General features: G+C 42.3%; 1 protein-coding gene across 1 annotated transcript in view; it reads left to right on the forward strand.

The window, feature by feature from the left end:
- ENPP1 (ectonucleotide pyrophosphatase/phosphodiesterase 1) overlaps window positions 1-22,966 on the forward strand; it is a 59,965-nt gene that overhangs the window by 2,402 nt on the left and 34,597 nt on the right. The window contains exon 2 of the mRNA XM_081140023.1: window positions 21,394-21,466. Within this exon, the coding sequence (XP_080996149.1) occupies window positions 21,394-21,466 (73 nt within the window). The remainder of the gene's footprint in view (window positions 1-21,393; window positions 21,467-22,966) is intronic.

Raw genomic sequence — 22,966 nt, forward strand, 5'->3', positions numbered from 1 at the left:
GGAGCTGCAATTATGGGATTCCTTTTTCAGGTTAAACATGAGCATACTTTTCACAAAGCTGAAGACATGGATTGACTCATTGCATCAGGGGTTGAGGTTATGAGAGGCCAGCCACCAGGGAGGTCCTCAGCCACAATTTTTATGTAGTAGGATAATCACGAGAGTTGCCTTGCAGGAGATAATTGGTGGCAACACGACTGTTGCATTTTTCTGAAGACATTTCAAATAAACTGGTATGTGGGAATGTTTGCAGAGGGGGAAGGTCCTGCCCTTCCCTTGCTTCTCCCCAGTGTGGTGTTTGATCCCCAGGGAACACCAGCTGGCTCTGCTCTGGGGGCTTTTGGCCTTAGCCCCTGGAAAGGTTTGTTCCTAGGCACTAAGCCAGACTGCAGAAAACTCCAATAGGCATGTGAGATACTAGCTGCCTTTCCTTGGTTCCAAACTAACTTTTGAACTGAAATGTCCACTCCCACTGAGGTTGGATTTGAAGATTTCTTTGAAATGTCCTTGCTCCCTGGTGTAATTTTAAAGGGTCAGGTAACTTTCAGCCACATGGCAGCAAATTTCTCCGTTCTCCAGTGAGCTATTCTACAGCATTATTTTTGTCCGTGACCGTCTCCTGTATTTATGAATACATAGACCCCTGTGTGACTACTTTCACCTTTCAGTGAAAGAATTCTTTCTAAGTGACAGATGTAGCCTTGTTTATTAGAAATTTGGGTGTGGATGTTATTAATTCTGTTAGTTTTCTCTCCATTCCCCTTAGCAACACATTATCTTATCTCTAGAATACAGCATGGAGAATATTCAAGATAATTCTCTGCTCTTAATCTGACTTGGAATTGACATTGCTCTTTGGTTTGTGAAATTTAACGTCTGTCCAGCCATAGTTTAGCATGTTGTTTCAAAATGACCAGAGCATCTTTGTAAGTAGCGGTAGTGGGCCGTGTTTATAAGAAATCTGGGTGTGAATGTTAGCTTGTTTGGCCTTCCTCTTGCAACACAGTATCTTATCTCTAGAATACAGTATGGAGAATATTCAAGACAGTTCTTGCTCTTAATCTTACCTGGACTTGACATTGCCCTTTGTTTGTAAAATTTAACATCAATCCAGCTATAGTTCTTCATTTTATTTCAAAATAACTGGAACATCTTAGAGGCCAGAGAAGTCTGTTTGCTCCCTGTGGTATTTGTTTCACGTGTTCTAATAAAACTTGCCAAAGATCTCTAGGAACCTAACAAGACTGTTGTGTTTACTACTGGGCCTAACACAGTGCCTTACACTCAATTCCAGCCTTTGGTTGAATGAATGAATGAATGCACTGCATTTTCACTTAGACCTAGTTACATTTTGACTTGGAAAAGACTAACTGTGGAAACCTCTTACTCATATGGCCAGTGGAAGGGCAGGAACCCAAACACAGGTGCCCTAAGAGAGATGACACTTGGTTATTCAGGGAGAAGATCAAACATTTTATTAGCATATAATGATAATTATCGCTATAATATATAATAATATATATAATAGTATAATATAATTATCGCTATAAAAGGAAGGTGGAAGAGGCAGTGAATGAACTATATAGACAAAAGTTACAACTAAGGCCAGCCTACTTAAGAGGCTACACAGGGCCTCTGCAGTAACTTGGATTTAGAATTAGGATCTAGCCACTGGGCATTTGCTTAGGTACAAACAACCCAAGTGTGATCATCTGGCATGTACAAGTAAAGCCATCCTGCAGGTACAAACGAGCTACCTACCAAAGCCTCTTCTGTTTTGGCGACTTGGCTGTCACCAAATTCAGTCGTCGTGGCTCTGTTTTCTCCAGCCTTGCTTTCTTCCATTACTTCCTTTCTTCGGTGTTGAGTCACATTCTAGTCTTTTTCTCTCTCAGCATTTATATCAAAGCTGTTTCTACTCCATGCAGTCTCTTTCTCACAGACACACAGCCCACCCTTTCAACATCTTTTTTCCCCCTTCTTCTCTACTTTTTCAGTTAACTCTGGACACTCGGTTTTGCCATGTCCTGCCCCATCACATCCTAATTTTGTTTTTGATGATTCCATTGCAAAACATTTGTGACCTTTTAAGACATAGCAAATGTATTTTATCTATATTATGGGTTTGTTGGACAAACCAGATAACTTAATTGTGATTCATAATTTCTTTTCTTTCTTTTTTTGCCAGTAGGAAGGCATTTTAAGTTCCAAACAATTTGGGAACAAATAATCTTTTGGAATACAACTTGTAATTAGAGCTCTGCCTTTGTTTAAAATAAACATGCCTCTATTAACAATGAAACATCCTCCAAACAACAAAAAATAAAACAAAAATATGTTTAGGAGAACAGAGATTACTCTTCTAAGCCTAAATCCTACACAACAAGAACTAATAATCAGAATGCTGACCCGACAAAAAAACCCTTTGGCATCAAATAAGAGCTAAGTTGTGTGTTTACCAAAAATAGAAAGTGTACTAATACATTTAAGAGGGATTTCAAGCGAAAATAAAGAGACCAGAATGTTCAGCTAAATATTAATAGAGCACTCTATTTCCTGAGTATTTTCAGTATCTGAGATTGAATTACAAGACTTAGGATAACATCTATAATATTTTTTATTACTTTGTCTTCACTCACTTTTAGATTTTAGAATAAGATTGGGTGGACATATAGGTAGTAAAAGCTTAGATGATTATAATCATTTACATAGCACTTTGCAGTTTTCGAAAGCTTTTTCCCATATATTATTTTTAAAAATTTTTTTTAATTTAAAATATTACAAATGTCCCTTTATCTCCCCAATGACCTGTTCCACCCCATTCCACCCCCTCCTCGCAGTCCCTCTTCCCACCATTGTCCATGTCCTTGGGTTGGGCATATATGCATATAAATTCTTCAGTTACTCTCTCCCCCTCCACCCACCCGCCCTTCTCCCTCCCTCCCTCTGACATTTGTCAGCCTGATCCATGCTTCCATGTCATTGAATCTATTATGTTCATCAGTTTATTAAGTTTATTAAGATTCCACATATAAGTGAGATCATGTGATGTTTGTCTTTCTCTGCCTGGCTTATTTCACTTAGCATAATTTTCTCCAGGTCCATCCATACTGTCCCAAAGGATACAAGAACCTTCTTCTTTACAGCTGCGTAGTGTTCTTAATTGATCCTCAACAATTTTGAAATAGGAAAGTATGGCGACAATCCTACTTTACAGATAAAGAGACTTCTCTGGTTCACAGGGGTGCAACCAGGATTCTCAAACATTAGTGTGCATAGGAACCACTTGGAAACTTAAAGACAGGGATTCCTGGCTCCAGTCCCAGAGATTGGGATTTGGAACATCTGGAATTGTAATGGACTGAATGTTTGTTGTGCCTACCCCCCCCAATTCATATGTTGAAGCCCTACCCTCTGTGTGATGGTGTTTGGAGGTAGGTCCTTTGGGAGGTATAGTTAGGTTTATATAAGGTCATGAGGGTGGGACTCTCATGGTGAGATTAGTGGCCTCATAAGAAGAGTAAGGGGGGAGAGAGATCTGTCCTTTCTCTCTCCGTGCACTCATTGAGGAAAGGCCAAGTGAGGACAGGAGAAGGTGGCCATCTGCAAGCCAGGAAAGAGCTCTCACCAGGAAGCACGTTGGTCAGCATCTTGATCTTAGACTTCCTGATCTCCAGAACCGAGAGAAAATAAACTTCTGTTGGTTAAGCCACCCAGCCTATGGTATTTCCCTATAGCAGCTGAGCAGGCTAGGACAGGAATGGACCCAAGGCATCTGCATTTTGTAACACGTGCCTCAAGTTGTTCAGATGTAAGTGATTCATCACTTACTCCTAGAAATCATGGATTAAATTTATAGGCAAAACTCACATCATTAGTAAGTGGTAGACAGCGATACATGAAAGGATTTGAACTCAGTTTTTACCCTGGACTGACGGCTGTTGCCATCTCACCCATCTGCCACTTGCATTGTGCGAAGTCAGTGGTCCTGTGTTACTGTGAGCGTCCAGGGTACACAGGCTTTTGGGAAAGTCTTATTATTTTGAGTTTCCTTCTTAATAAATTTAAAATGTACTAGAATAGGATAATAGTTATGACAGAAAGTCATTTTGGGGGGAGGGAGTTTCCCAAGCATATCTCATTGGTGGATTGATCATTTCCTCACCGTATCTCAGGGCTTTCCACGCACTTGGGGGGGGCACACATTTTCTCTCAGGTGTGGTTGGGGACTCTTAAAGGTAATTTTTGATTGGTTTTCAGAAGAATAATCCTGCGAGTGGAGCTTGTTCGGAAGCGGGTTTCTTTCCCTTAAAAAAGCTCTTTGACATGGGCGAGCGCCCGGAGCGTATGTTCTCTCAGAGAAAGAGGGAAAGAAAAGAAACCCAAGCGGTTTTGCCTGGTGCTGTTGCGCAGCCAGCACAGAAATACATCCACTGTGAGATTTTTTTCAGAGAGAGCCTCATGTTCTCCAGAGCACCTTTCTGTAGTTTTGGATAAATATGTTTGTAAATAAGATAACACAGGTTGAGTTTCAGCCAAAGTGTTTCAGGTGGCAGCTCTCAAAGCAGGGTCTGTGGCTCTCCGGGGGCCTTTCCGGGGGACCACGAAGTCCAAAGCACTTTCACAGCAATAGTAAGATGTTGTTTGCTCTTTTCACCATGTTGACATTTATAAGGATGACATTAAAACACGGGTGCCAGTAAAACTGCTGGCCCCTCGGCAGAAATCAAGGCCGTGGCACCAACTGTACAAGTAGCCGTGCACTTACAATAGAAAGGGAAATGTTTCGCTTCGAATGTACGAGATGAAGCAGTAAAAATGCCCGCGATGAAGTGAGTTTTATTAAACTTCACCCGTAAATTACCTGTTTTTAGTATTCCGTACAAAATTGGAAGTGTGCAGGTACGCTGAGGTACCGTTGTTTTCTGGAGGGAAAGCAGCTGTGTGATTGTTTGAGGTGTCAGCTGATCTAGCGGCTTCTTTTCATGGGTCATCATTTTTAGTAGAAAGAATAACTGACAAACTGTGGTTACTCAGACTTGGGTATTTGGCGCACGTTTTCTCAAAAATGAATGATGTTAACACGTCACTTCAAGGAAAACAAATGAGAGTAACTATTGCCTCTGAAGAAATCTGAGCTTTCAAGCAAAAATTAGAATTTTGAAAACTTGTATCTGCCATTGTAAGTTTGACAGCCCAGTTTTAAAGACTTTTCTGATGAAATTGATGGAGCGGGAATGTGATTTTGTATATGGCATAATGACGTGTCAACCTTTGGAAGAACGACATAACTCAGTGAACCAGTGTTTTCCAAAGGACCAATGGATGATTTATAAAACTGCGCATGGGTGTAAGTACCATTCACTGTGCAAAACAGACTCATGGAGTTCAGTGTTACAGTGTGAAAAGTTCGATAATAGTGTTTCAACTTTCATGTTGCATTTTGCTTTTAAGAAATTACTGGTTGTGGAATTTTGGTGTAGTTTTAAAGAGAATGTCCACAGTTATCTGAAAAGGCTTCTTAGGGTCCTCAGTAATTTTTAAGAGTATAAAGGGATTCTGAGGACCAAAGTTTTGAGAATATCTGCTTTAAGAAAAGGTGTACATTCAATTCTCTTTTAAGAACTAGGGAGGGGGGAAAGGAGATTAAGACAAAAAAGAATCAGCTAGTTACAATTGTATCTTTATTTAAATAAGGCTCTTTATAAAGAGTTCAAAGTACTCCTGAATCTAGTACCTCCTTTGGTCCAAACCACGGCGCTGCCATTATTCCCAGGCCAGAGATGAAAAAACTATGGCTCAGAGAAATTTGGGGGATTTTCCAAAATCACAGAACTAATAAACTTATTAATCTCATCACTGTAGTTTGGTGAAAATGGTCTTGAAGTCAGATGGAATTGGATTTAAGCCTGTTATTAGCTGTTTGAATGTAGGCAAATAACTTTGTGAATATTGGCTTCCGCAGTCATAAAAAAGAGATGATAAAACCATGTCAGGTGTTGTCAGGAGGGTGCAATAGGCATTGTATACAAAGTGGCACATAGTGTGCCCTGAGTAAGTGGCTGTTTCTCTTATTCTTACTGCTAAGCTTCAGTGCGACCGGATTGTTTTTTATTTTTCCGCACTCAGAAGCCACTTGACATCCTTGCGCCCCGAAGTGCGGTCTGTACACCAGCATGTCAGCATCACTTCCTTGCTGGCTTGTAAGAAATGCAGAATCTTGGGTCTCATCCCAGACCTGCTGAACCAGAATCTGAATTTCCGCAGGTCCCCAGGAATTTGTCTGACATTAGTGTGAGGAGCAGCATCCACAGGCTGTGAGCGGTATAGAGGCTCAGCAACTGGAATTTCTTTAGCTGGGGCTTCTCGTCGGCCCTTGTTCAGCCATTGACTTCATACATGATGCTACGATAAAAAAATGAAAACAGCCCTGGCCGGTTTGGCTCAGTGGTTAGAGCATCGGCCCTTAGTCTGAAGGATCCTGGGTTCGATTCCGGCCAAGGGCAGGTGCCTTGGTTGCAGCCTGGATCCTCGGTACCGGTTGGGGCACATGGGTGGAGGCAACCAATCTATGTGTCTCTCTCACATTGATGTCTCTCTCTCTCTCCTCCCCCCCTTCCACTCTCTCTGAAAAGCAATGGAAAAAAATATCCTTGGGTGAGGATTTAAAAAGTAAATAAATAAAAATTAAAAACATTACCAAATGTTCCTTGATGACCTCAACTGTGCTGGCACGGGGTTCAAATGCTGCTGCTGCTGCTGGTGACTGCATTTTGCCCTTTCCTTCCTTGGACTCAGGGGCGCATTGATGAGAGTAGCCCATTACTCGTGTCGTGCGTACAGGACACTGGACACACCGTCTCTTACTCCCTTCACTGCGCGGTTTCCATTTCTCACTTGTTTTCTTGTATTGTAATTGCCTTTTCCTCACTCTGACCCGCCTGGTCCTTTAATTGCTCTCTGTTGCTCTCAGCTATGTCAGTCTTCTGCCTTTGCTGTGATCTGATAACATTCAGACATTCTTTCCAGTTCAGCCATTCATCTATCAGGATATCAGGTTGATGCCGCTTTACATCTCACCACCAATGGAGCTCTTCCAAGTTTCCAGGGCAGTCCCTTCTCCACAATCAGCGATATACTTGATGGAAAACCAAAACAAAGGAATCTTATACCAGGGCTTTTTCAAGTGGTGTTGAATCAGGTTAAATGTCCTTGGCACAGAGTTTGTTCCATATACTTACTTGGCCAAACCCACTGGCTTCCTACAAAGTGCCACCCAGCATCAGGTAGATTAGAACTTTATGGAGAGTAGGAAACAGGTGAATGAAGTATATTCAGGCGGGAAGGGTGTGGGCCAGGAGCATGAATAGGCTGTGTTGGTCTTTTCTATTTTTGGATTAACCAGGGAAATAAGTACAAAACAGCTCTATAGTTGTACACTACTTATTTAAATATCTTACTGATCAGCTCAAAGGAAGTAAATGCAAAGCATGTCGACATATAAAAGTGTTTTACATTGTCATCTCTTGGAAACTTTCAAAGAAAAAGAGAGCATTGATTTTTCTGGGATGATTCAAAGGTTTTGAGAGACGGGGTCAGGTAAAGAGTCCTAAACTTGGAGGCACAAGAATTATTTACTGGGTAATCTTTCAACAGTCGTTTTGCTTCTCTTTCAGTTTCTTTAACCGTAATAAGAGGGGTTTAGAGTAGGTGGGGTCCTCCTAGGTCTAAGATCTTTGTATAGAGAGCTTACAATGGTCTCCCTTTGTTATAAGAATATTACAAATTGCAGAAAGTTCAGAAAATGCAAAAAAGTATAAAGAAGAATTTAAAAGTTGCTGTCTTATTATATGCTCTTTCTATTGTGGTTTATTCCTGGAGGGGCTTTTTTTCTGTGCATGGTTCGCTTATTTTTAAAAAATTTTCACAAAAATGGGATCACACTGCATGTAGTGTACCGTTTCCTTTTTTCACCATGTTCAGTTGTGAATTTACCTTGGCTAGAAAGCTTTTCAGTGTGTCTTTCAGGAATAGGATTTGGGGCTTTTATTTTACTGACCTTAGTTCATGGGGTAATCTTTGAAACCATCTTTACTAGTACCTTAGATATAATCAGTCCCCAAGAATTTTTTTTTTTGAGTACACATTTTAAAAAATTGTTTTCTCAACTTCATTGCCATTGCTTGTGTCTCTTTTTTATTGTTCGATTATTAGTTTTCCTGAAATAATGACTTTCCTTCATTATGACTCCGCTCAGAGTCTCCCAGAAACTGCCACAACAGGTGTGGGGAAACCTGTACTCCTCAACTCAGTAATCTCTTTAGCCCTATTTCTTATTACTTGAGTAACACTCGAGGGCTTAGCACGAGCAGTTTCCTCTGTTTACAGCACTCCTAAAGCTCTGTGACATACATGTGTAGTCATTTGTTGGCCAATGTTTGTCAAGCACTTAGAGCAGACCCTTGCACACAGTGTTATGTAAATGTTTGTTGAATTCATACGAGCCTTCATTGAGTTACTCTTTGTCAGACCACGTGGTAAGCGCTCTGTCTCCTCTAATTGACACAAGTGTGTGTTGGCTGGTGAGTGAGTCTGGTCTGGGACCCACACCTCAGTGGGACTCTGTGTCCTTTATCTTAAATGGGACATGTATACTATATGCGTAACTTGGAATTAGGAGTTCAAAGGGCTCAGGTATTTTTCAGTTAACTTCTGCTCTTACCGCACTTTGCCAATTACGAGAGTCAGGGCTCGAGATGCATCTCTCTCACAGATGCTCCAGCTCTGCTAAAACACACCTTTTATAACCATCCGCTCAGACTTGTACTAGTTCCCAAACACTCTGTTCTCTACCCCAGAAATGACCTTTTCACTTCCCTTTTTGTTGTGCAACACACTGGGATCCAACTCAATTTATCCTACCACAGGAAGCATTCCTTGGTTGTTCTCTGGGCAGCTCTCCCCTGTCCCTGAACTAATCCATTGTCACTTAAGCATATCAAGGTCTTAGAGTTTAGTGGTTAAGGCCAGACCCTGGAGCCAGACTGCTGGAGTGTGAATCCTGTCTCTGCCAAGTACCACTCTCTGTCCTGGGGCAAGTCCCTTAACTTCTCTGTGCCTTAGTTTCCTCACCTGTGAGATGGGGATAACATGAGTAGCTGCCTTATAAATTTATGTTGAGGGTTAAATGAATTATTACATGTAAACTAGTTATAGAAGTTCCTGAGAGATAGTAGATGCTAGATTAGGGTTTATTATTATGGTTAGCAACTTATTCAACAAATATTTATAGTTCCTACTATGTTAGAAGTTCTTTGGAAGAGGTAGGGGCTAAATGGTGATGAGGGGAGGAGAGAGACTTATTTCTTGTTCTCATGATCCATCCCCACAGGACCAAGTTTTATTTATTTTTTTACTTATTTATTTATTTATATTAAAATATATTTGACATACAATATCATATTAGTTTCAGATGTACAACATAGTGATTCGACATTTAGATACTTTAGGACGCGCTCGCTACAATAAATCTAGTAACCATCTGTCACTGTACAAAGTTATTGTGACATTATTGAAATTATTCCCAGGACCAGATATTTATCAAAGAATCCCAAAAGATTGTCTCACATTGCAGCTGTGATAAGTACCGCCTGGACGCTATACACAGGACTTAGTCATAGAGGTCTGAGGAAGTGACAGGCGAGCAGAAGAGGATTCTGAGGGGAGGCAGCAGCATGTGCAAAGGCCCTGGGACAGCAGGGAGCACGGGCCATTCCAGAGAGGGGAAGGCCAGGGTGGCTAGTGTACAGAGAGGTGTGGTGGGGGACGAGGCCGGAAAAGTCAGGGCTCAGGTCTAGGCAGGGCCTTGCAGACCATTTTAGGGATTTTGGTTTTTGTTTTAAGAACAATTGGAAATTACTGAAGTTTTTGTTTGTTTCCATTTCTAGCTCTGGTCATTATGTTCAAAAAATTATTTCAGGATGAAAAGAAAGAAATCAAAAGGGGGCACCTGCAATGATGTCAGCATTAAACATTTTTAATAAAAAAAAAACAAAAGAAATCACAGAAACTTAACTGAATGTGATGTGTGTTTTTTCATCTTTTTCTGTTTCATCTCTGACCTACTATCGGGTAGTCAAGAAACCTGCCTAGGCAAGAAAAGCCATGTCTTTTGGACAAAACCAGTCCAGTTGATCTGTTTTATCCTGCGCCCGAGGGTAGGAAGGGCTATCCTGTGTCATAAATAAACTACTTTTCCTCCCTTTTCCACCTCATGAGCTTAACTAAACTAACCGTTTTTTCTAAATTGTTTAATACTACTTTTATTTAATGAGTCATATCTTTCTTGATCGAAGCTTTAGAAGAAACAAACTGTTTTCAGGATTATTTTGGTCATGCTGTTTTTCTTTTGCTTCCTTGAAATTCAGCTGAAGCAAGGTGTAGTTAAAATATTTTCGTATCTAACAGATTGAGAATTAAAAGCAACTGAACCTGCCCTGGCCAGTGTTTCTCAGTTGGTTGGAGCGTTGGCCCCTATGCCAAAAGGTGGCGGGTTCGATTGCCGGTCAGGGCACATACATACCCAGGTTTTGGGTTTGATACCCGGTCATTGCACATGTGGGAGGCAACCAGTGATGTTTCTCTCTCCCTCCCCCTTCCCTCTCTCTAAAATCAATAATTAAAAAACTCCAAACCCTCAAAATGGAAAGTTCTTTGCCTATATTAAATTTAACTTAAGAGTCGTATGCTCTGGGGTGTGTGTGTGTCTGAGTCTGATCATTTGCAGTACTGGCCAGGGTCCAATCAGAAAAACAAAGGCCATACTTGGCAATTTAATCAGGAGAATTTAATACAAGAAACAAGTTACAAAGAAGAAAGCCAAACAAGGCTCACAATGAGACAACCTGTAATCGTTTTCCTTCCTCTGATGACGTGCTGAAGAGCTAGGTCGTGACCCCTGCGTGAAGCTGGCCCATTGTCAATCCTTTCAGCAGAGTCAATCCTTAGATCCCTTCATTGGTCATTTTACCTTGGGAATGATTTAGGCATATAATCTCAGAGCAGGAGAAAAGCCAGGGTGTTCTCTCGTGTGGTCAGAGCACCATGTGGGTCAGGTCTGCCAAGGTGATAAATTCATCTCTGTTCAGCATCTGGCCATCAGCTCTGTAGACCCCAAAGCCTCGCACAGTTTCTGATGGGTCAGGAGCCCAGGAAAGGTGTGGCTGAGGGGATGTGGTCCAGAGACCCACACTGCACTTGTAGTCAGGTCGGTGGTGGAGTTGCAGCAGAGGGGATGGAGCACCTAGGAGCTGGCCAGGCACGACTCCCACTTTCTGTAGCTTTAGGACTTCCCCGAGTGCTCTCTAGCGTGGGACAGTCTGGGCTTACTCACAGCCTGAGAGCCCCAGAGTAGACTGCTCGGGGGGGGGGGGGGGGGTGCTGAAGGCTTTAAGAGCAAGTGTTCCAGCCATGGATCTACACAGGTTAAAAATAATTAGATAGTATTTTCTATTATTTGGGTTTACTATATGTATTACATTTACTTAATTTTTTATTAACAGAAATTTAGGTTATTTGCATAATATCGCTATTCCAAACAGTGCTACAGTGAATAAATATCTCTAAGCATATCTTTATGTGCTTATGTGAAAATTTCTATCAGATAATAGAATTGGGATTGCAGAAGTGGAAGATATGCACATGTTAAATTTAGGTCCAGTCCTCTAAATGACCTTTTAGAAAGGAACTTCCACTTCCACGAAGACAGGCGAAATGCCTGTTTCACCTCACATTCTTGTCATCGTTGAAATTGTAATTTTTAAAACATTTTTCAGTTTCATTGGGTAAAAAAATGGATTCTTTGATTTATAGTTCTTTGATTTTTTAATGAAGATAAACATCTTATATTTTTATCTGTTTTATTTCTTTAAACATCTAATTTATTATTTTTGGTATTATAAAGCTACGGGTTATCATTTCCTAATTGATTTTTATGTACTTTTTATCTGTCATAGACATAACTTTTGTCATATGTTGAAAGTGATTCATCCTAGTTTCCTCTACCCCAGTTTTACTTGCGGTAAATGTTCTTTTTTTGGCTTTACAGAAATTTCTATGGATTTTTTAGGGATTCAAATGTATCAAATTTTCCATTATAACTTCTGAACTTTGCGAAATGCTTGTAAAGGCGTTCACCACCCTAAAATTATAAAAATATCTGCCCGCATTTTCCTCTCATGATTTCATGGTAAACCTTTAAATATTAACTCCACTTGTCATTTTATTTTGTCGTAAGGCAAGAGATAGAATTGCAGTTTACCATATACTCCCCTCAAGATCTTTATCCTCAATAGATTGTCTTTCTTTAAAAGCTTAAGTCAGAAGATTATGTAAAGACCATGAAAATATATTTTGCTGTACTAACAGTCCTACTGAAGACAAAAGACAGTTACAGAAGCCATCAGACCCAAAACAGAGAACTGATATTTAATAATCCTGTGATCACTTGTGGCATTACCCATTTGTGGGTGTAAAGAAAAGCCCTAGCGGCACAGGGCTGTGTGTGAGGAGTGCCTCTCCGCCTCCTAAGTGCTTTGCTCCGTTACTGACCTTGTTGGTTAGGTGTTTGTGTCTGTTCCCCAGATTTAGTGAGGTCCCCATCATGGGGTAAAGAATGCCATCCAAGCCGGGTCTCTACTGAAACCATTACTTTATACTATCAATGGATGTTTTATTCTTTGGCTTTGAACCTTAAAGGGAAAAGGTCTGTGAAAGTCCTGGGTAAGATCTGGGAGAAGTGACTTGCTCACTCAGGCAGAAGTTGTAAATGCTGGATATTCTTTCCTTGGAAAATGCTTGGTACTTTTTGAAACAAAAATATATCAACATGATGGGAAAGGGGAATCACTGACCTAGATAAATCAATTCTATAGAGGCCTTGCAGGGTCCCAGGAAAAATTTTAATATGAAGGATATGGCTCAGGATGTGGGGTCAGGAGTGATTCACATAAAAGTAGGATCAGTTGTCAGGGAGAAGTAGACTTATAGATATCTCAGATTTATTAGGGACTATAGAGAATATCCAGTCTAGTCCAGTGAAGGGATGATAGATGACATGGCTCTCTCATTATCACAAAGCCCCAAATATAATCCACATCTTAATTTGGATATACAGCCATGAGAGTTATTGGTATTTCTGTGATTAGAACCACAATTTTGCTATACTTATATTTTTAATTTTAAAAATGGCTAGAATTTTAATAATTTCCTTACAGTGTATGGTAAAGTACTATCATTATGTATTTTCTTAAGCCAGCCTTTTAATTTGATATTTTTTTAAAATATGGTTTTATTGATTTTAGAGAGAGAGGAAGGGAGAGGGAGACAGAGAAACATCGATGTGAGATAGAAACATCAGTCGGCTGCCTCCTGCCTGCCCCCTACTGGGGATGGAACCCACAGCCTGGGCATGTGCCCTGACCCGGTATTGAACCCGTGACCTTTCAGTGCATTGAATGACGTTCAGCCAACTGAGCCACACCCGCCAGGGCAATTTCATGTTTTATTTTAACCTGTCCTCCTAAAAAAATATTTTTCAATGATCATTACCAGCTCCCATGGGCTACTGATATGAACTTTCTTTGAAACTTTTCTTCAACTGCTTATTTACCAGGATAATTCATTGCAAATCAGGGAAATGATGAAATGACTGTTTGCTTAAATATCAAAGGTGCCAAAAAAACTTTTCTGGACTATTAATTTTAGTTTAGAGAAGAATCTCATCATCTTATCTTCCCAAGAGACTAATTCAACCAAATGTGTACTGTGCTTATTCAAAATAATTGTTTTTAACTGCACTTTCTATTAGCACTTTCTCTTAACAGATTTATATTAGAATAGGCACATTGTCTTCTCTACCTTTCATGTACATAGTGTCTTAACTGAATTTTAGAAAATATGTATCAGCTATTATCTTTCTTTCTTACTTAAGAAAGGGTTGGTTAAAAGCCCAGAGCCCCCAAGTGACACATGCGAGCATTTAAAAGAGCCAGTGTTTAAAAATAATAATTTTTCAACAATAAAGATAAAATTAATAAATAAGTAATTAAAATAATTTAAGGATTGCTATTTTTTGCCTTACAAAACTATTGCACTTCCTTCTGACTTTATTTTTCTTCTGTTCTTTAAAAAAAAAAAAAAAAAGTAAGAAAAAGAGGAACATAAAGATCCCAAAGGACAACATGTGGTTTTTAAATTTGAATACAGTTCTCTTTACTCACAACTAGAATCCACTTTGGTGAAGTCTTTTAGACTCAGCCTGCTGCTGATTTTACCACTTACCAGATATGGGAAGCATTTGCCATTTTAAAAAATGCACCAGATTCATGGCACTGTTTCTGACATAAATTAGAAGCAAGCACTGTTTGAAACGATGGCATAAACCCAGCAATTCTATTTATCATTACTGCAAAAAAAATGTGTTGGTGGATTCTTGGAAAGTCAAACAGACTTTGAAACTTATTTTTGTGGACTTACTATCTCTCACTTTTTCCCTTTTATGTTTGTGGAAAGTGCTATACTGGTATCCACAGAGCAGAGATTCTTTTTATCCATAGAAATAGGAGTCTCTCTGAGGGAAAAGTTGTATGTCTTGCGGTCTTAGCTTGTTTGTAACAGAAGGTCCTAGAAGTGCTTTGGCAACCAGGTTTCATGATGTAGTGACAAATCCTACCTCACGTGTCTGGCTCTATGCAGAGCCACAGGAACCCACCGTAGAGCTACCCTCTTACTATGTTGTCGTGAGCCTTCTGTTTGGCCCTTTAGTCACTCTTACAAGCAGTGGTTTGGTAATAAATGGCTGTGTCCACCAAGAGCATAAATATTTGGGGGATTTGTTGTCATTGTGTGTGGGGGGGGGCTTAATAAATTGCTAGTCATTGCTTAATACTTTATGAAATGACTTACATTACTTTTATTTTAGCACCTTTTCTTCTTCATCATAGTCTTCAATCTACGCTAAGTTGTAAGTTGATAGATATCACTATAATGGTTTCTTTGACTCTTAATTGAGACCTGTTAATGAGATAATAAAAAATATCACTATTCCCATGTTTGCCAAAGCTGACATAATCGTGAGGATAAAGGATGTTCTGCTTAAGACAGCTGTCCCATTAGATGTTCCCTGGTAGAGTACAGGCAGGCATTAATATTTCTTAAATGTAATTTGATGAGGTTGAGTGTGGGTTGGAAAGACAAGAGATATAAAGGATATGTTTTGAAAGCTATCTTAAATTAGAAATGGAGATAAAGTTTTAAAGTCATAATTTCACTCTATAAAGAAATTGTGCTATTGTGTTGTAGAATTAAACTACTTTGAGAAGAAAATTCAAGTTGAATTAGATTTCACAGCTCTCAAAATTGTTGAGAAATTTCCTACTGAAAACTGTTCTGATTGGATGTTGTGTAATGGAGTAGCAGGTAATCCAAATTTCATCTTTTATGAGTGGGATTATAAATGAGAAATGATTGCTTCTGTTGTACTTTTGTTTCAGTTACATGCAATGCATTATCTTATAAAAGGTAAATCTTAATAACATCATTTAGCAAAGAAGAGGCGATTCAAAAAATCAGTGTACCTGTTAGGCAGCTTAACGAGAAGGTGAAGGTCTGCATGTACCACGTATGTTTTAAGACAATGGTTAAGAAAATGAAAGTGATAATGCTGGAAGTGAATCTCAAATCGAATGTAAATGGGGTGATAGAAGAAATAGCTAACCATTGAATGTTAACAATGCTGCTGTTTAATAGGCTCTAGATAGGCAGCCAGAGGAACATAGTGAGGGTAAATTTACTGACATAAATAAGGAGCGTGGTTGTGGTGGAAAGGATGGCGATGTCTCAGAGGAAGTGACACTGGCCCAAAAGTGCATTATAAAGGAACTCTTGCAGATATTTCATGATATTGAAAGGGCAATGGTTAAAGCATTGTAAACTGATCTAAACTTAGAAAGGAATATGACATAGAAAAGATTTTCACGCTGTATTGTAGGTTATACGATGAGAAAATAGAACACTGTTCAAACTATTTTTTTTTTATAACTTTTTTTTTGGTTTTAGGAAATCTGAACTTTATTTTTTTAAATTTACCTTTACTGTTAAGAGTATTACAGGTGTCCCATTTTCCTCCCCCAATTGATCCCCTCCACTTCGCTCCCACCCCCTCCCCAGGCTGTCACCCCGTTATTGACTGTGTCCATGGGTTATACATATATGCATATAACTTCTTTGGTTAATCTCCTCCCATCCTCCACCCTCCTTCCCTCTTTCCTCTGAAATATAATTGTCCATTGCATGTGTTAATGTCTCTCGATCTATTTAGTTCATCAGATTCTTTTGTTCATTAGCTTCTTCTTAAAGAAGACCCTTCAACTTTTCCTGTAGTGCTGGTCTGATGGTGATGAACTCCTTTAGATTTTCCTTGTCTGAGAAGCTCTTTATCTGACCTTCAGTTCTAAATGATAGCTTTGCTGGGTAGAGCAGTCTTGGTTGTAGTTCCATGTTTTTCATCGCTTTGAATATTTCTTGCCACTCCCTTCTGGCCTGCAAAGTTTCTGTTGAGAAGTCAGTTGACAGTCGTATGGGTGCTCCCTTGTAGGAAACTAACTGCTTTTCTCTTGCTGCTTTTAAGATTCTCTCTTTGTCTTTAACCTTTGGCATTTTATTTATGATGTGTCTTGCTGTGGGCCTCTTTGGATCCCTCTTGTTTGGGGTAAGTCTATTTCTTTCCCCAGGTAGGGGAAGTTTTCTGTAATTATTTTTTCAAATCGGTTTTCAATTTCTTGCTCTCTTTCTTCCCCTTCTGTCACCCCAATAATACGAATGTTGGGCCTCTTGAAGTTGTCCCAGAGGCTCCTTATACTAACTTCATATTTCTGGATTCTTTTATCTTTTTGCTCTTCTGGTTGGGTGTTTTTTGTTTCCTAGTGTTCCAAATTGCTGATTTGATTCTCAGCGTCCTCTACTCTACTGTTGATTCCCTGTAAATTATTCTTCATTTCAGTTTCTATAGCCTTCATTTCAAATTGGTACTTTATTTTGTTATCAATTTTCTCAGTTATTTCCCTAATAGTATGCTTAAACATCCTTATAAACAAGGTTCTGAACTCTGTATCTGTTAGCTTGCTTGGATCTATTTCATTTAGTTCCTCTTCTAGAGATTTCTTCTGTTCTTTCCTTTGTGACATGTTTCTTTGCTTCCACAATTTGGCTGCTTCCAAGTGTTTGTTTCTATGTATTAGGTAGAGCTGCTATGTCTCCTGGAATTTGTAGTTTTGTGTAGAAGGTGTCCTGTAGAGTCCAGTGACTCAGCCTCCCCAGTCACCTGAGTTGGGCCTTCTAGGTGCTCCCCTGTGTGTGTTGTGTGCATTGTTCTGTTGTAGTTGAGCCTTGGTTGCTGTTGGCGTCACTGGGAGGAATTGACCCCCTGGCCAGTCGGCTATGAGGACCAGCTGCAACTACAGCCAGAGAGCTGCTGTGCTGGAGACACCCCTGTGGAGCAGGATTTACTTCAGTGGAGCTTTGGTGTTCACCAAGTGTGCCCTGTGAGTGTGTCACTAGTGGATGTGGTAGGGTTGTAATCCAGTGTGGTCGAGTCTGACCACCAGGTTCACTGTGTCTGGGGCCTCCTGGGAGATGCAAAGTGAGCCTCTGCCAGTGCCTTACCCAGGGCCACCCAGCATGAGCTACTCAGCAAACCATAGTTGCCTGCTACTTTTGCTGAGCTTGGAGGTGTCCAGGAGAGGCCAAGCTATGAGCCAATGCAGGCTGCCACTAGTGCTAGGCCTGGGGCCACTTATCAAGAGCTATGGGACATGCTGCTGTTTGTTAGAGAGATTTTAGGAAAGTCCTAAGCATAAGGCTCGAGAGGCCACTTGCACAGAAAAGCCCCTGGAAATGGCCCGGATGAGCTGCAGGTGGGGAGGGGCGGGGCCTCCGGGAATCACGGGGCGGGGCCAAAGGTGTGAGTCAGGTGCTGGCGATTCAAACATGGCGCCTGCCTGCTGGCTGTGTGGGGGAGGACTCGCCAAAGGAGCCATGGCCTCTGCCAGCCCTTCTGCCTGGGAGGAAGCCGCCCCTCCGCCTCTCGCCCAGATCTCAGGCAGGTTAGTTCCCCCCGAGTGTCCCAGGTCCTTTCACGCTGCTGCCCGGCGCTGGGCTCAGAGGCAGCGTCTGAGCGAGTCCGTGCCAGGCCCTTTAGAGGAGCTGCTGGGGCTCCCACAGCCTCCGTGACCCTCAGGGACAGTCCCCGCTGGTTTTCACAGCCCGGAGTTGTGGGGACGTCTCTTCCCGGCCTGGAGCCCTTGGCTGGGGGTCTGCTGTGGGGCTGGGACCCCTCCCTCCTCTGGGAAACTTCCGCCACCGAGATTCCCTCCCGGATTTAACCCGCGGCACAGGGTGTGGGCCTGCAGCCCCTTCTCAGCAATTCAGCCCTGATCTGCCTGCGTCTCTGCCCCTCCTACGGTCTCGATGCTTCTTCAGCTCCCTGGTTGTGGGGCTTCTGTGCAGCCGGATTTCAGGAGGCTCTGAGTGATGGTGGTTCTGTGTTTTAGTTGTGATTTTGATGTGGTTGCCGGAGGCCGAGGGTACAGCTGTTGCCTACGCTGCCATCTTGTTTCTCTCCAAGGGTTTGTTTTTTCCAAACTATTTTTGAAAAGTTTATTACAAAGGAATAAAACTTCAATTCTCCATGTTTTAGATTATAGTACATTAAATACAGGTTAGTTTTACTGTTTTCTTCATTTCCCTGTAGATTTATAATTGACGATAAGAGAGTTTATAATATTTTTGATAGCTACTTTAAAATTGCACGTCTGTATGGTTGTGTGCATTTACACGCCATGGCAGGGTTAGGGGAGTCCGTTACTGCTCTCTTCAGGTACCTGGTTCTGTCTCTGCTGTTTCCAGCTATTTGTTCAAGCTCTTCCTCTGATGGTTTCCTATTTTAATGGACACAAATACATTTGGGTTTTTGATTTCCTAAAAAAGGGGTGGGGCTGGCCTAAATCCTGCTGCACTTTAGACCTGTGGTACTCTTGCTTTCCTTTCCTTTACCCCGATTTTTATTTTTAAAACATATCTTTGTTGATTTCAGAGAGAGGAACTGAGAGGGGGAGAGAGTTGAAACAGCAATGATGAGAGTCATGCCTGGGCTGCCTCCTGCACGCCCCCAGCTGGGCATGGAGCCCGCAACCGGGCATGTGCCCTGACCGGATCCACCCGCGATCTCCAGGATCCTAGGTCGATGCCCAGCCGCTGAGCCACGCCCGGCCCGGTTCCGCCATGAAAAAAAAATACCTTAGAACTGCTGCTTCAGTTTACTTACCATTCGCCTCCTCTGGTTCTCGCCCATCTAAGAGCGGCACTTTGAGGACAGAGGTCGTGTCTGTCTTATTACCGAGTAACCAGCGCCCGGCCTAGAGACGGCGCAGGGTGGGCCCTCAGCGCCTTGCTGGCAGGACTGTGTTCACGAAGCCGCCGCACCGCGCCCCTGCCCCCGTCGCCCCCCCCATCGCCCCCCCGTCCCTCCCCCATCGCCCCCCCCCCCCCTGGCCTCGGCTCCTGGGCGGCGCCGCTCCCTCCGCCTCCCGCCTCCCGCCCGCGCCCTCCGCCCTGTGCGCGTCCTCGCTGCCGCCCAGGGCGGTGCTCCTCCACCAGCCGCCGTCCGCGCGCCCGCTCCCCCAGGCCCCCCAGGCCTCCCCAGGCTCCCCCAGGCTCCCCCAGGCCCCCCAGGCTCCCCCAGGCCCCCCTAGGTTCCCCCGGCCCCCCCCGGCCCCCCCAGGCCCCCCCAGGCTCCCCCAGGCCCCCCAGGCCCCCCCAGGCCCCCCCAGGCCTCCCCAGGCTCCCCCCGGCCCCCCCAGGCCCCCCTAGGCTCCCCCGGCCCCCCCCAGGCCCCCCCAGGCCCCCCCTAGGTTCCCCCAACCCCCCCAGGCCCCCCTAGGTTCCCCCGGCCCCCCCAGGCCCCCCCCAGGCTCCCCCAGGCCCCCCAGGCTCCCCCAGGCCCCCCAGGCCCCCCCCAGGCTCCCCCAGGCCCCCCCAGGCGTGTCTCGGTTCCACAGCGGCGGCTCGGCGGCTCGGGGCTCCGGGACGCCTGCCCTTCCCGTCCGTGCGGCCGGGCGCCCGCTCATGGGCGGCGCGGGGCTGTTCGTTCAACTGCCCGGCGCGGGACGGTCCCGGGAGCTGCCGCGGAGCTCCTCCCAGGAAAGATGCTGAGCGCTCTCCTACAATTCGTCCTTTCCTCCTGCTCCTGCTCCTGCTCTTCCTTCTTCCTCTTCCTCCTTCCTCTTCCTTCTTCCTCTTCTTCCTATTCCTTCCTCTTCCTCTTCTTCCCCTTCTTCCTCTTCCTATTCTTCCTCTCCCTCTTCTTCCTCCTTTCTTCCTCTTCCTCTTCCTCTTCCTTCTTCCTCTTCCTCTTCTTCATTTTCCTTCCTGTTCCTCTTCTTCTTCCCCTTCCTTCTTCCTTTTTCCTCTTCCTTCTTCCTCTTCTTCCTTTTCCTTCCTCTTCCTCTTCTTCCCCTTCTTCCTCTTCCTATTCTTCCTCTCCCTCTTCTTCCTCCTCTTTCTTCCTCTTCCTTCCTCTTCCTCTTCTTCCTTCCTCTTCCTTCCTCTTCCTCCTCCTCTTCTTCCTCACAAATGAAAGCCCTGTCATTGTCCTTTGGAGTTCTACGGTATATCCACTTATTTTTAAATGTCAGAGGCCAGAAGAGCAGAGAATGAGAAAGTACCAAGATGTTAGGACCGGAAATACTTTCAGGGAGCCATGTAGTGCAACCCCTTAATTTTATAGGTGAATGGCCTGCCCTCTGGGATGCTTAAGGGACTTGCCCAAAGCATACAGCCACCTCGGGGTAACATTTGGGCCTGAGATGAATTCCCCTGACCCTGTCCCGTGCTCGTCCCCACAAGCTGCCGCAGTGCATATGAGGATATTGTATAGGTCTGTGTAGTTCAGCTGGTAAAGGAGGCATGTAATATTCTCATTGCCTCTTATGGCTTAACAAATAGAAAATTGAGTTTCTAGATTTTCTTCTTTCTCTCTCTTAATTATTACAAGTTTTCTAATTGGATTAATTCACATCGACTGGAAAATTTCTGGCAACATTAACCTTGGATGGCATAGATTTGTTGCTAACATTTAAGTAGACTTTTTGTTGAAGTATAACATACACACAGAAAAGCCCAAAGGGCATAAGTGTGCAGTTTGAATTTTCACAAAGTGAACACACAATTGTGTAACCAGGACCCAGATCAGGAAACAGAACAGCGCCACCGTGTTTAGAAACATTTGAAGAAATAAAGAGTTTTGAATCTATACAATTTTCTTTTCTCTCCCCACAGGTATTGTCAGTCTGTGTGCTCACAACAATCCTTGGTTGTATATTTGGTTTGAAGCCAAGCTGCGCCAAAGAAGGTAATTAGTGTGTGTGTGTGTGTTGATATTCAGCCTTCTTCAGAATGTGATAAGCGTTATGTTCTAATCCTATGGGTATCCATAGATAGTGCATATTTGATGCTGGTTTGAGCCACCTTAAAACTCTTAAAATATAATTTTAGCCATGTAATATTTTATTTACTTGCAAAACTTCATCCGAAACAACAAAGAGGGTCTATGATAGAAAAACCAACCAGACAAACAGAAAACAAATTAAAACAAAGAAACAAGAAGCAGACATGGCCCACAGGTTCTGGCATCACGCTCCTGCACCGTCTCCCGGCTTTCTCCCCACCCTCCTAAGAGACTCTTTCTCCCCCAGCAGTGGGTTGCCGAGGCAGCTCCAGGGGTTACTAGGTGACCAGTCAGCATCCCTGGCCAACCAGAAATTTATCTTTACCTGCTCTCAAGGCTCTTAAAATTGTGGGCATTGGTGGTTTCAAAGCAGTCGTCGTAATTTTAAGGTTCTACATGTGTGTCTGTTTTTTTAATATTGAATGTAGAAATTATCCAGCATGGATAAGATCAGTATAAATAATAAAACAATCACAGTTTATTGTACTGGTCGTTATTTTGCTTCTGAGGTAGGTTTGTTTTCTCCTTCTAAAAATCATTGATGGTCTTCCTACAGAATTCAATTTTGAAAATTCTTTTCCTGCTCAACTATTCTATAATTGTAATACTAGTCATTAAAAAAAAATTAGTGATTGTTAAGCTATCATTTATTGTTGAAGTGATTGAAATGTAGTACTTTTGTGTATTTAGCCACCAATTTTCAGGTATACCTCAGAAATATTGCAGGTCTGGTTCCAAACCACTGCAGTAGAGCAAGTTTATTAATAAAGCAAGTTGTGTTCCTTTTGCTGGTTGAGGGTCTTGCTTTTTTCAATTGGTAAAAAAAATGTAGCATCTGTGAAGTGCAATAAAATGAAGCACAGTAAAACGAAGTATTCCTGTATTTAGAGCAAATATTAAGAAGCTGCAGATGTTAGTGTTCACCTGTGTGGTTTATTGGCATTAAGTAATTTACCTTGAGTTCAGTTTGACACGTAAAAGTAGCAGTTTTAGTCTAAACCCAACAGAGTGTACATAGTATTTTTAAAAATCACTAGGTGCATATTAATGAACTTAAAATAGTAGCTGTTATTCTAATAGCTTTTCCCCAACCTGGGTCAGGAAAATAAGCACTTCTGACTTTAAAAATTATTGCATTTCATGTCCTTAAAATTGCCTAAAATCCCAGTGTCACGAGAGTTAAGTTCTGTGTCAGTGTCTTGTTGGGTCTGGAGACTATTAAAGTCAAGAGCTAGAATTATTCCTTTCTTCTGTTGGACTTCCATAATTTTACATCTGTTTTTCTCTCTCTCATTATCCTGATTTTTTTAAGAAATCGAATAAAATCCCAGGTTATTCTAGGTATCTACTAAAGAGTTACAATATAAAATTGTTTTTAATGAAAAGCATTTTCTTCCATATCCA

Source organism: Miniopterus schreibersii (assembly GCF_964146895.1).
Source record: "Miniopterus schreibersii genome assembly, chromosome: 6".
NCBI lineage: Eukaryota > Metazoa > Chordata > Mammalia > Chiroptera > Miniopteridae > Miniopterus > Miniopterus schreibersii.